This window comes from Oryzias latipes, chromosome 17 (assembly GCF_002234675.1).
Source record: "Oryzias latipes chromosome 17, ASM223467v1".
In the NCBI taxonomy this organism is placed as follows: Eukaryota; Metazoa; Chordata; class Actinopteri; order Beloniformes; family Adrianichthyidae; genus Oryzias; species Oryzias latipes.
In genome coordinates this window covers 31,641,316-31,656,239 of record NC_019875.2, presented here as the reverse complement: position 1 = coordinate 31,656,239, position 14,924 = coordinate 31,641,316, and the positions used below count along the sequence as shown (strand labels likewise).

At 41.1% G+C, this 14,924-nt stretch overlaps 1 protein-coding gene across 1 annotated transcript in view; it reads right to left on the bottom strand.

The window, feature by feature from the left end:
- Positions 1-14,924, bottom strand: part of ptprm (protein tyrosine phosphatase, receptor type M) — a gene marked incomplete in the record, with an annotated part of 229,034 nt that overhangs the window by 87,561 nt on the left and 126,549 nt on the right. Inside the window, 5 exon segments of the mRNA XM_023964783.1 lie at positions 2,251-2,280; positions 3,408-3,543; positions 4,289-4,363; positions 5,266-5,302; positions 6,545-6,818. Coding sequence (XP_023820551.1) covers positions 2,251-2,280; positions 3,408-3,543; positions 4,289-4,363; positions 5,266-5,302; positions 6,545-6,818 — 552 coding nt within the window.

Below are 14,924 nucleotides of genomic sequence, written 5' to 3'. Positions count from 1 at the left end.
CTCTGGGTTGTCCATGATGGATAAGAGCTTGTTCAGTGACTTCCTCTCCATCACTGCTTCCAAGGTTTCCTGTTTGCAGCCAATGACAGAACCCGCCTTCCTGATCAGCGTTATCCCTTACATAATAATAAAAAATAATAGCTGTGGCGCTGTGGCTATGTTTTGTTTTTAATGCAATAAATTGCCACTTCTTGTCAGAATATTGCAATACGTTTTGGCAAATCTCTGACTTTTACTTGAAATTTCTTTTATTTTAATCCAAGTTTAAACTCAAGTTCTAAATAAAGAATGGATTGTTTATTTTAAAGAAATGTACAACTAGCTGACACACTTGGACATAGAGAACATGGCATAAGCCAGACACATCAGTCAGAAAGTGAACTTATCTTCCCAGCTGTTTAACAAATAAATCCAGCTCTTCAGGAAATAAAAATCCAATCACAACCTCTGGCCGTCCAAATGATCCCTCCTGTCCCCACCAGGTGCAAACAACACAGTAAGGCTAGCTGCTTGAAGGGCACTAGCATATTTTATCACGCATGTAACAGCATTTCTAATCAGCTCCTTGACTGAAGCCGCGTTAAATGCCCCCCCTCACCGCCACTTCTGGCAATGCATTTAGGAGAAATACTTTTGGCCATCACAGGATGCTTTCATGTCTTCAAGAGTCTTTGATGAATGGATAAAAACATTCATAACTTTCACCAATCATAAACCTGTTTAAAGCTCACAAACAGGCTTCTGACAACTGACTTGGGAGAATATTCCTGAGTAGAATACTTTCAAATACAGTGCATAACTAATCTGACAGTGTAAATTGGAAGCGCATGTTATACAGCAGTTACATTTGCTAAAGGCAAGCTCAGTTTTGGACATTTTATAAAAAGTGAGGTGATTTTAAGGAAAATGTTCTACCTGTCAGTCAGTGGTGCGGTGCCACATCTACGTGACGTGTTGCAGAAACATTCAACTGAGCGGTTTGACCTACAACACTTCATTTTCTTCAGATAGTGACTTGGTTTGGGTAGATGTGAAAGCTCACCTGTACTGTGGATCAAACCAGAATCTAGTTTCCAAAAGAGTAACAGATTTTTAAGAATGATGACAATGTTAAAGACACCTATTTAATCATGAATGATTGTTTTAATTACTTTCTAACTGAGTAAACATAAAAAAAACTACTAAAAACTGATCAAATGTACCATATTTACATAAAAAGCCAAACTGTAGGAGGATGAAATGGCGGTGCCTTTTTTGCTCTTCCATATCATTTGTGTTTTCCTGTTTGATCTGACAATAAATCTGAGACCTGACCAATCATCTCGTGTGTCCATCAACAGTCACTTCCTGGTACAGAAGACAGCAGTTATCTGTGGTGAGGTGTGCTCCAACATGTTGTGTGATGTGTTTCTTTTCTCTGATCTCACTCATCTCCCCCAACAGATTTGTGGGCATTCATCCCAAAGACTGCACAGAGCTGCAGCGGGAAGGTAGAGCTGCAGAATGAGCCTCTTTAACCACTCAGTGTTTGGATGGAGGATCATCCTTAAGAGACACTGAAGCATTGTTTTACGAAGCTGAAGACACCAAGAATAGAAAACACGGTAATCAGCTTTTTCTAAACATCTTTGCAGGTTAAGACACTACTCCACCATCACCACAGAGTCAATGGGATGGACGTGCAGCAAGCCAAAGTACATGCAGGATGGAAAGCTGTGAAGGAGCAGGGAGAGAGAAACACTTCAGACATGAAGCAAACCGACTCTGAACTGCTGACTGTCGTTTAGCATGAAGAGAATTATGTCCAACTGAAGATGGACTTTAAAGAGCTCTGAGATGAAACATACATGACGTCCTTGGAGGCAAATCCACATCCCCACATAGTGGTGCTGCAACAACAAGTTTGTTCCTGCTTTCATAAGATGTATTTGGCAGCAGCACATTTGAAAAGACGATTAAATCATTCAATAGGAATACTCCATAAATATGTGTCTGTAAAAACATCAAAATGGGGGGTTCTAGCAGGTTGCTGCCAAGCTTGTCTGCTTTTTCAGAAGCTGTGCCAAAGTGACACACAGCATGTCATGGAGATGCATTGGTGTGGCGTCTCCCAGTCCTGCAGCAGAGATTACAGCCAGGCTTCTGCAATATCTCCAGAGCAGGAGGAGGATGACATGACTCCTGGCATGCTTTGGAAACAGCATGTGGGTGAGAAGCATGGCACTAACATTTCACAAACTGGTTACTTACAGGTAGTAAGTGTAGGAGTGATAGGTTCTTCTGCCGATTGGGGTGGTGGTAGGATTTAAGCAGTGTAGGAGGGAAGGGATGGAATGAAAAGGAAAGAAAAAGTAAAAACAGATTAATGTTTGAAAAAAGAAATGAACAAAATCAGATATGAAGGCACAAGTGGAGGTAAACCAGTGATTGTGAGAGCAAAGGTGATCGCTTGGAGTCGTGTCATGCTTTGCAACGAGAGTGTCTCAGCACAATGCAGAAAGGTTCCTGATTCCAACGGAGCCGCTGGCTGCTACAAAAATGATCGTATGTGACCTCCACGGCGGAAACTTAAAAAGCAATTCAAATGTCTAAACACAACTCACTTTCCCTGTTGGCTTCAGTTAATGAGACAAACTTCACCAATGAAGGTGTCTCCATCTCAGCTTTGATTAAGCCTAATTGAAAACAATTCCATTACTTTCACACCCACCCACTGACTGTTACGCTGCTCAGGCAGACAAATGTAATGTTCCCGGCAACAAACATGGAGAGTCGTAGTCAAGCAAAGCTGACTACATCTCCATAAACTGAGCTGGCCTTTAGACTTCAGCTATACATTAAAGAACAAACAAAACCAGATACACACAAAGTTTATTGTCTTTTTTTTCATCAAGGCACTGCAGATGTGGAGTTCAGCAAGAGAAAACCTTAGAAGTTGATAGTGTGGGATCTTATTTCTCACTGTGGACAGAAGGGTATTGATATTTGCTGAGCTGCAGCTCTTTTGATTGCTGGATATGCACAGAAGACCTCTGCAGCACGGGGTCTAAAGCTAATGTAAACTTTGCCTCCGGCAATGCAGCCATCGCCTTTCCTTCTGAGCCTTTCAACAAATTCTCCTTTTTCTCTCTTCATAGCACAGAATTCAAAAACGTTTCTCTGTCACCGAAGGACTGCACATTTGTCGGAGGCTGCCGCAGAAATGACTGAATTTTTCATAGAACACTTGTATCTCCTGGCAGTAAACAGTGTTAATGGGCTGTATCAGCTTAATCAAATTCATTCTTTATGATGACTCTAACAAAGCTGCTGTTATGAAGGGAGAAATATTAGAAGACGCAAAAGTGAAGCCGCCTATTTTTGAGGATCCTGCAAGCCTTGGATTCATCTGAAAAAAGCAAGTTTACCTTTTCTTCATTAGGAGCGCCACTCCAAGGAAGATAATGATGAAGAGGAGGATCCCAGCAATGACCCCTGCGATCTTCACCGTGTGGTCCGTTTGTTTCTCAGGCTCCACTGAATCCGGCTTGGGGGTTGCTGCACCTGGAAAGTAAAAAAAATCCATTGAAAAGGGCTGCTTTTTCCTGACATACAGGGATTCCTTCCCAGTTTTCAGCATGAAAGCGAAGAGGTGGATTGTTGTTCCACTGACCAGAGAGCGACTCAGCTATTAAGGGTAAAACAAAGTGACACTTAATTGTCCAAAGAGGTGCACCTTGATCCCTGGTCTCAGTGGACTCAGCTCTGTGTGATGGAGCTTCAGGGCACATTATAAATGAATGAATAAATAAATAAATAAATAAATAAATAAGAGACAAAACCCTGACAAAGATTTTACTCTACAAGTTTAATATAGCTGGAAATATACAAAACATTTAAAGTCAGACTGAAAGCAGGAAGTTTATAAAGAATAATGTGCAAAGAGACGTTTTTTTCATTTCAAAAATGAAAAAGTTCATTCATTCTTTGGAAAACAATTGAAGTGTTGCCAGAAACAACGTTCCAACTAGAAAACCCCATCGCTGGTCAGCAGTGATAAGATCAGAATCTATAATGACCTCCTGCTAATCTTTAGATAATATTACCATTTTCTATCCTACTCATGTGACAAATCTGTGTCCTGGGATGTTAGCGGATACACTTGTTGCCATTTTTTACATGAACTAATTTTATTTGAAAAGAAATGTTTCGAATTCAGAACATTGGATGAATACACAACTGCTTGAATCCTTCCATTGAAATGGATTGAGGTGACGTTTTATGCTGATCAGAAGGCCACAGATCTGACCTGTTAGTTGGGTGTCACCAGCGGCAGGGACGATTCGGACGTAGGGGGTTGTAAGCTGAGTCACCAGAATGGCAGCTGAGTTTTTTCAGAGAATCCAGAGGCACGGGGGAGAAAGAGACAAGAGAGACGATGAAAACAGGCAGCTTCTTACACAATGTCACAGAGAAAGAATTACAAGGTACCCTAACGACAGCCAACTGTAAAAGCTGGATCATTGGCTGTGACTCCTTAAGCCGATATTCCCAAGCTGTCCATAGAGGGGCTGAAATCAAACCCCCAAGATGGAGCACAGTCAGTGAGTGAAAGAACTGCAGCTACAGCTTTATTGACTCTGTTTTATGATTTTGAAGTCTCACTCCCATCATGTTTTGGTCTTTTTTCATTATGACCAATCTAAAAACCTGTGTCATTTTCTAGGACATAGTTTCTGCAGAGCGTCAGGAGTTCATTAGAAATCCCCTCTGAGTTGGAACAGGGTACGCCCACCACCTCTTCTTCTCCCTATTGTTGAGCAGGCAGCTTGTGGCCCCCCTTCGTATTTTCTACATCAAATATGATCTTTTTCAAATGGCATTTTTTTCATCTGCTCCTGATTCACAACAATTTGAATAAAAAAATCTTCAGAAATGCAGTTTTGAGCTTAATATTCTTTACAGAAAATAGCCACAATAATATGTTAAAAACACAAAAAATACATTTTCATTGCAGTTAGTCTTTAAGGCGTTGAGTAGAACAGTCATCTAAGATCCTGCAGACCTTTGAAGTCACACAGGCAGGACCCTAGTGTTGCAATAAAAGGTGTATTTGATCCAAAATCACTATCTTTAAAAAAAACTGCTTTACAATAATAAGGAACGTATTTATTGAGGAGAAAACTTGTTAAAACTGTTATTTAAAATGTTTAAAACATTGCATGCAAGTGATGTTACTCTAACTAGACTGTGCAGGCACATTCTAGCTTTCTGACAAAACCTCACCTTTGGTGGCAACTCGCACACAGTCGATTTTAGTTTCCTGGACAAAGAAAATCATACATTATTAAAGACAAAATGATACAGCCACCACATCCATGTACTCCCAATTACAACACAATGACTGTGACATGACGTGCAGTTAACCGAGGACGCCCACAGATTAGCAGGGCGAGTCTGCTGACGGCTCGGCCAACAGTCATCAGCTGGCAGCTTGTGGCTGAAAGTGGTCAGCCGGTTTGCAGAAATCAGAGTCCTGCGACAAGAGGCGAGCTCAAACACAACACAGGAAGAACCCAGAACATGTAACGGTGCGTCAGCTGAGAACAGCTTTTGACAACATCAAGAAAGGAGCAAAAACCTGCACTTGGCAGAGAAGTCTGCTGACAACAGTCTCCCTGACTGTCCCAGCCATGCTGTCCAATGAGCATGCTGCCTGGATGAGAACCTTCCCTGCTCATTCCCCACTGGACTTGGTCAGAATGAAAACTTAAAGCTGCTGTTTTCTATGGACAGAGCTGTTAGGGCCTGAATATTCCTTCTACACAATTATTAAGAAATGTTTGGTGGCTTCTTGTTATATGATGATGTGGTTGTGCCATGAGTTAATAAATGAAGAAATTCATTCAAAAAACAACCCCAATTCACACATTATTCATCTATATTCTTTTTATATATCTAAAAACCTGCTCTCTGAGCACCAGCCCCTCCCAATCCACGAAATCGATTGGTTCCTCACATTGTGATGTCACAAAGTGAGAAATGGCTCCTTCCAGGAAGAGTTTCTGCTGCCAGCTCCGCCCCCACACTAACACACACTTTCTCAGTGGAGCTAGCGGTGATCGGCCAAACGCTTTCATTTTCTCTGCACAGTCTGCACATCCACCTTTGCAAAAGTTCAGATGTTTGTTTTCGTGGAGAAACGCAGACACGCTGCCGAGGGCGACTCTAGCATGATGTCATGAAATGGGCGGCACCCACAAGGAGAGAAAGGCGGAGCCTCAGAGATCGATGCATCTTACTTCTGGGTTGGAAAAGAACTCAGGAAGATAACTGAAATTTAATTTAAAAATGTTTCTTTAGTGTGCAAAAGGTAATATATTAATATATGACCTTATATATAGATATAGTTTACTCTGAAGGGCTTAAGAATAAGAGGATACAGGCCCTTTAAAAGTTTAGATCTACAGCAGGTACTTTAAATGTGATAACTTTTCAAAATAGAAAGTAACAAATTATCACAGCTAACAGGAAACCAAACTAAACCCAACTGTTTTCAACACACCCCATTAGCTGTGCTGACAGCCTGGAAATAGATGCTGTAGCTCTTCTGCGGCAGCAGAGGCACATTCCAGTAACCATTGTAGGTCTTGTTGTCCCCCACGGTGAACGGCTGGGGCGAGAGCAGGCCGGCGGCGGGAAACTGAGCGGTGAAGTAGTACTGTGAATTCAGAAGTGTGGCATTCTGGAAATGAATGGGAACTGGGTAGCAGCGCAGGATCTCTGCGGTCCCTCGGGCTCTGCGTGGACGTTCCTCCTCCACCACCACCTGGTACACGCTGCAAAAGAGCAGAAAAGAAAGAAACTTGGACTTTTATGAAAAACACTTCTTCTGAGTAAAAACACAATTTTAGAAAATCTTTTTTTATCTTTATTTGTCACCAATATCTGAAGAAAAAGTCCATCCACCTTCCGAATCCATTCATCCCTTTTGGTGGCATGAGGTGGTCGGAGCCTATACCAGATGCCAAAGATGAGGCACACCCTGACGTTTCACAAGTACAGGTCACCCCCAGAGAACCACACACTCACACCTAAAGACAGGATTTAAACCAGCAGCTTCTTGCTGTGAGGCGAGTGATAACCATTACACCACCATTCAACAGAAAGCCCCTCTTTTTTAAACAGAATCAAACACTTGAAATAGTGCAGCATAAAAGAACAGTAGACAGGGCTCAGCATTACATTCTTGTCATTAATCAGAGGAAGAAATCCAAACTTAATATACATATACATAAAAAACAGAGCCAAAGATGCAAACATGATCTGTGAATGGTGAGAAAATCTGCAGTGATCTATAAATAATTTCATGAAGAACACGAGGACAATATTTTCCTCTCCAGTTGATCATGACACCAGTGAACAGCTACCTCCCACTTCAGCACTAAACATTAACTAACTTTTTTTGTTTGCTCCAGTTGGAGATTTGGATTTTTGTGTTAAACTCTATGGATACCGGATCTGTTTTATTTGACATAATCAAATATCTGTGTTGATATGAAGCTACCTCACAACTATACATTTTTATATGTCTTGACTGTAAAGAAATCTGGAAAAATAAATCTACACACTAAAACACCAGAAGAAAAAGGTTTTAATATTTATGCAAAAAAAGGGGTTGGAATTCATTCTGAATACTCAGAGTTTCACAGACAGAAAAACAGGTTCCTTAAGAACTGTGATCTGGATCAGCAGTCCCCAACCCCCGGTAGAGGTAAGATCTTAAGCCCAAAATTCGGGTCGGGTCGGGGACTAAAATGACAATCATTACGTTCGGGTCGGGTCGGGCCGGGCTTCTCTCCGCTGACGTTTTTAATAAATATATGTTTATAAAAATGTATACCAAAACGATGTGTGGATACTAAACTAAGGAATACTTGTTATAAATAAATAATTTGGTTAAAACAGAGAAGGCGCTGTAAGGTCATTGCTGTATAAGTACTAAACAGGAAGCGCAGACGCTGGGCTGCAGTATTTCTCCGTGTAATGAAGCGAGTGCTTATCATCAAGATCTCTCTTTCACTCTCTTTGTCTGGCCCCTTATTCTGTGTTCCAGCGTTATTTCGTTGTGCATTTATCATGATCATAAAAATATGTAGAATATTTTAACCTTAAGAAATCTGGCATTTTTTTCTGCCAAAAACACTATGGGATAAATTGAAATTTCAGGTTTGCTTCAAGCTCGGGCCTGCAAATCAAGTTAATTGGTCGGGCTCGGGCTGGGTTGGGCTTTAATGCCCGCGGGCCTGGATCGGGTCAGGCTGGACTTTTTAGGCCCGATCTTCCCTCTAACCCCCGGGTCCGTGGGTCATTACCGGGCTGCACAGAAAAAATAACTTTTATTACTTCTGTTTTATTTATTTCGGAATCTGAAAGTTGTTTTATTTTGAAAAATTCTCTGTTCCATCCGACTATGTCATTTTTGACGCAGGCCAAGGCGCTCTTCTCGGTCTCGTGATAGGTTACCGCTAAAATAAAACCCAGGAACTAGCAAAATGAGTAAAAAACAAACGTCTTTGGAAGGTTTTTTGCCAAGGGGAAGAGGCCCAGCCAGGAGACACAAGAGGAGCTTTCCACTTCCAAAAAAAGAAAGCTACATTTAATAGACAGAATTTCATTTTTGCACCATGAGTGTGGGAAGAAGAGAAGATGATGACACCTGTGCGATGTACACCGAGAGTGTCAAAATAAAAGCACAGGGTTCGTCTTGTCACGTCTTTAATCCTCCCTCCTCCTAGTATTGTTACAATAATTATCCGCCTACATTTGAAAGACCGCTCCGTGGCGTGAAAAAGGTTGGGGACCAGTGATCTAGATGGTAACGTTGTTCCTGTGAGAGTTTTAATTCAGTTCAATTGAATTTTATTTATGTAGCCCAAAATCACAACACTCGTGTCAAAGAGTTTCGTACTGATAATTCTAAAGTGAACATGAAATCAAAAAGATGATGAATTAAAATCAACTCAACAAAAATTTTCGGTGACGTGGCACCCCCTTATTGAATATGTGAAAACATTTACTTTTGACGTTTGAGGACTTGCATGTGGGAAATTGAGACTGTTATCAATCATCTCTCTTTTGTTTCTCTTAGTGTTCCTTCATCTGTTTTTAGAGCCTAGGGTGGGTTGGGTGGGAGTTTTTTTGTTTTGTTTTTTTTTGGTTTTCTTTTTGTCTGTTCTTGCTTATTTCTTAGTTATATTCTACTTTCTACCTGTTACCTGTTTATGTATAACAAAATTTTTTGTTTTTGTTTTTGTTTCCGGTCTATATCTATAAATATGAGCCCAACAATACTGTAACAGGATACTGTGAATGAAAAAGCTGACAAATAAAGTTTGATAAAAAAAGAAAGAAAAAAAAGATGATGAATACATAGAATTCAATAGGAAAATTCTAAACTGAACTAACTAAACAGATTAAACTAAAGCGGGCATCCCTGCCCTTAGAACCTTCTTGGAGTTTTAACCAGCTTCCTCCCACAATCAAAACATACTTGAAAGGTTAATTGATGAGGGTTAAGCTAAATTTTCCTCAGGCGTGAAAATAAATGTGTGGTTTTTCTCTCTCTGTGTTGCCCTGTAAGCGACTGTGAACAGTCTTTGGTGTACTATACCACCTTTTAGGAGGCGTTAAGTTCTGGCAAACTGCCACTCCAAACTAGAATGAAGTATTTAAAAAAGATGGATAGGTTGCTCTTGAATTATATCAACTTGCACAACACGGATCAATGCTGATATGCAATAAAGACAAGCGAATGGGTGCAAGAATGAAAATTTTCTGTAATGGTTTTGCAGATTATCTGACATCTTTTGCACACAAAGTTGTTTTCTGTGACACAGCTTTAAGGCTGGGCACTCAAACCATTCCAACATGCACTCTGCAGCTAATCAGCTGATCTGCACAAATGATGGGCAATAATATTGTCACAACAGGGATGAAAGGTGGGGTAAAGGAGCCAATCAGGGTTCTCATGTAAAGCCCCAAAGGGCAGCAGCCGGGGCTTGGAGGAGGGATGAGTATTGCACACATGGAGGAGAGGAGTGGAGTGTCCACAGCCTCACACTATCTGTTATAACTCCCAGCTGTTTCCATCAGACAGATTAGAAATACTTAAAGTCTGTGTGCCACTGAGAGTCACACCATTGGATGTCTTTTTGTTTGAACAAGATAGTCCTAAAAGTTAGACTAAAGTAATAATTCGATCAGGGATTCTACCAAAAAGAAAGGACATAAATTTGATACTTTGATTCACAGAAAATGGTTTGTGTACAAGTGAGATATTTTCCTACATTTATTTTTTATTCCAATGTGAATAAAATACCTTCAAGAAAGTTTCACATTGGAAATTTTTAATTGTAAGTCTTTCATGGAGTGCGAGAGGAAAAAGCACTTCATACTTGTTAACTTACAAATGAATAAAGAATCTCAACTTGTTTAAACATGCAAATGAATCCCAGAGAGGACAGCGAGCATTTAAGATAGAAATGTAATTTGTAACGTTTGTAACGTTGTAGCGTTCAATATTAGCTCCTGCTTTGACATTGGACATCAGCCTTGAAAGGGGAAAACAAAGATTGCCTATTGGCTGACAGTGATGAGCACATCAATGCTCCGTCTGCTTGAATTTGTTTGAATTGCAGGCAATTTATGAGTTTGTTCTTTAGGAAACCACTTAAACCAGGGGTATTAAACATACGGCCCGCGGGCCGAATCCGGCCTGCCAGGTGGTTTAGTCCGGCCCACACATGAAGTGTAAAAATCATAACGATGTTTAAAAAAGAAAGCAAGTTTCTAGTCCATTCCAGTGGCGATTTATCATTTTTTAAAGAAATAACCGTAATGCGCAATTCCGCCACTAGGGAGAGCAAAGTAAAAGCTAAACAGGTGAAACAGCATAACTCTGCATGTGCCAAAAACAAAACCTAACAGCTCTGTGTCTGGGTAGGCAGTAGTTTGGTTCACCACTGAAGGATGATCAGTAGAGACACCCTAATGACCAAAATGTTGTCAAGAAGAAAAAAAGGTTGAAGTGAAGTCCTGAGCTTTCCAGGAAAATGGAAAGCGTTTTATTTGTTCACGGAGCTGAATGCAAACCTGCATGCTTGGTATGTCATCAACAGGTTCTCCAAGAATATAACATTCAGCACCACTATGAGACTCTCCACAAAGAAAAGTTTCACCATTTGCAGTTAAGAAAAAAAAAGATTTAGCAACTATTAGCTGGACCGATAAATAACCATCTGGATTTACTGCAGCCGTGACGTCAGTGATGGAGCAGTGACAGCTAGCTACCTTACTGCAGACAAGTTGGAGCAAACATCCAAACCATTTTCTGATGGTGAACTTATTGAAAAATGCTGAAGGCTGCAGAAGTCTTGTTCCCAAAAAGCAGTCGACCTTAAACATGAGTCTCTCAGAATTCCGATCAGATCCAACATCTCTGAGGAAACATGGGCAGCCATATGAAGGATTCCAGTCATTTATTGTATTTTCAGTCACTATTGATGAGAGCACCAACATCACACATAACTGTGCATATTTCTTAGAGGTGTTAAAGAGACGTCACAGCGGAGTTTCTTGAGTTGATGGACACAACAACTGATGACATAGTCAGCTCTCTAGTTACTGTGCTGGACGATGTTGGAGTGAACTGGTCACATGAAGTAATTTTGGTCACTGATGGCGCTCCATCAAAGGTCAGGAAGGAGGCAGGTGTTTCCACAAAATTCAGGCAGAAACCAGGAAAGATTCTTATAATTATGAATAATAATAATAATGGACATTTCATTGTGTTTTGAACACTTGAATGACAGTAAATGTGTTTCTGCACAGGATTGGAATCCTGATATTGACGGTCTGGTGAAGTTTCAGGAGAGAAAGGAGGTTAACTCCAAACTCTGATTCTCACAAATGTTTGCAAGTTTAATTTAGTGTAATTTTGTCATCGTTTGGACGTTTACATTTTAGGAAGATGTTTCATTTTTGTCTGTAGCCCCTCTTGAATTTATTATCAGGATTGCTTCAGTGTCAGATTTAAAATATTCAGTCTGTATAAAGTTGAATAAACTAATATTTTTAAAGTGAAATTAATTTTATTTAAGATCCATTGGCCTCTGTGAATGAATGTGTAATAAGAAATGAGTAGGCTACCATGTTGGTTGAGGCATGTTTTCCAATTGAGTAAAAAAACAAGAATAAAGCTGTTTGCCTTTACGCTACTGGTCCGGCCCACTTGAGATCAGACGGGTTGAATGTGGCCCCAGAACCAAAATGAGTTTGACACCCCTGACTTAAACCATTACTGCGTATATCTAATCACACATGTTTAATCCCTGTATTTACACAGAACATGCATTATGAAAATGACAATGGGCAGAGGCAAGAAATGTAAGTGACCCTGAACATCCATCTGACAAGTAAAAAAAAGATGTTTGTGCAGAAGATTCTCAGCACTCACAGCTCTGGACGTGATCAATTGCTCCCTGCGGTTGGTAGTGTCTGAACCAGTATTCTGCAGTGTACAGCATATTTACCCCTGCAGTTAAAGTACATTCGAAAATCTGCCTTTGCACAAGGTGGGTTTCCCATGTTTGGCATCTAGGTGAGAAAATGATGACATTTTTAACCCTGCTGAGAGTCTGCAGGAGAATTCAGCCTTTAATTACATGTTCCTATTGAGGGCAGAGGTCAAAGGTGAAGTACAGGTGGTGCAGTGGAGCCAGTTAAGCAGCTGCAGAGCAGCAGAGAAATGACCCTTCAGCTGAAATCTACTGTCATCGATTAAGAGACATAAAATGTGTAGTTTGTCTCATCAGCAACGGTGATGAGACAAACTACAGGAGTGAGGTGAGCCACCTGGCTGGTTGGTGCAGAGACAATAATCTCCTCCTGAACGTGGAGAAGACGAAGGAGATGGTGGTGGATTTCAGGGGCCTCATTTCTAAAGGTTGCGTACGCACAAAAGAAGGCGTACGCGAATCTCTACGCAATAGTTGAGATTTATGAAAAGCAAACTTGACGGGAAAATGTGCGGTCCTTCAAGCTCTGACCCAGGCGTACGCACAAAAACGGGTGGAATGAGAAACGGCGACGCCGTCGGCAGATGGAAGAAACACGTGAAAGTGAAAATGACAATACTGCCTCTCAGAAATAACATGAAGACTTCACAAAGCAAGTCTGACAATTAACAGCTACACCAACACCCGTTTGATCGATCAGCAGTGAAACAAACAAAACAATCAAACGAAAATTACAACAGAAATTCAAATGAACACTTATTTGGAAAAAGAAAAGTGAAATATGTTCTGCAATATTGGCATGTTGTGCAATTCATCCTCATAAATAATGTAGTTAACAGAACGAAATAATGTACAAAACTGATTAGCCGCGTGTATAATGTGTCCGTCTGGCGGAGCAGATAGAGGTGCAGACAGACAGACGGATGGATAGATGGAGAGAGATGCATTAATTGTCCACTTGGGAAAGTTGTTTTCATAGTAAAACATTTCTTCATAAGCTACAGAATTATGGTATTCATGCATATGCCTTTAGTTTGTTTTATTTTTGATAAAACAATGTATGGCGTATGTCTCAACCATTCAGAAAGCAACAAGAAATTACATTTGCTGATCAATTTCCCATTTCCACGTGGATTATTCCCGACATCTGTAGCTTGTCAGATGTAATTAAATGGAGGGAAATAAAATGCCCCATCACAATGCGTAATGACGCACAATGGCTGATCTGGCGCTCTTAGAAGATGTGGCAAATGGAAGAATTCAGAGTGAACGCATCTTTAGACAGCAAGAAGACTTGCTGGCAAACGAGGACGAGTGGCTTATGAGCCGGTTCTGACTTCCTCCAGCCGTCCTGTTGGACCTCTGCGGGCTTTTGGGGGGGTGTCACCCGGTGCATCTGGCGCGTCGTGTCCCCCTGCGCCTCAGTCACCACTCCACTTAAGGGATTCCCCAATTATTGCTGCAACGCGTCCTGCCGGAAGTCCCTCCAACGCATCGTGAGGGCAGCTGAGAAGATCATCGGTGCCCCCCTTCCCTCCCTCCAGGACATCTACAACACCCGCCTCACCCGAAAAGCCCTCTGCATTGCAGATGACCCCACCCATCCATCCCACAGCTCCTTCAGTCTGCTGCCATCCGGGAGAAGACCACGTCGTCTCCAGGCCAGGACCAGCAGACTCAGGCTATCAGGAAGCTGAACTCTCTCCCAGCCCTGCCCCCATTTCCCTCTTGTTGCCCCGTTGCCTCCTGCTCTGCTGGACCCTGACATACACACGTCATCTACCTCATCAGCACTAAGTGCACCTTCACCAGTCTTCCAGGAACTAAACTACAGTTACTTTATTTTTTTCTCCTATTTATAGTGTGTTTATTTGTTTTATTCTGTGATTTGAAGTTGTTTCCCCGTTTAGACTAGAGTTGAAGAGAAACAGAATTTCAATTTCTATGCATGTGGAAACGTTGTAGAGATTGACAAAGTTACTTTGACTTTGACTTAAATGCTATGTGTACTTCTCATCATATTTCTTTATACAAATCCTAATGTTTGGTCATGTATTCCTTTAAAAACCCAATAAACCTTGGATTGTTTTGCCAATATCAGCACTTAGTATTCCAAAACCAACAGATAGAGAGATTAAGAAAAGAAACTGTCAGTCCCTGGTGGCTTTCTGTTATCTGATGATGTGGTTGTGCCATGACTTAATGACAGGCTGTGTGAGCAGAGCTGGCTTCTTTTCCTCAGGCAAAATACCAAGTGCCAACGGCTATGAGGCTCCAAGGGTAAGAAGTCTAGTAACGTGGAAATCCCAACCCCAGTCTTTGTGTCACAGAATCTTCACTCCACTGGGAAACGAAACTGCAACTAAA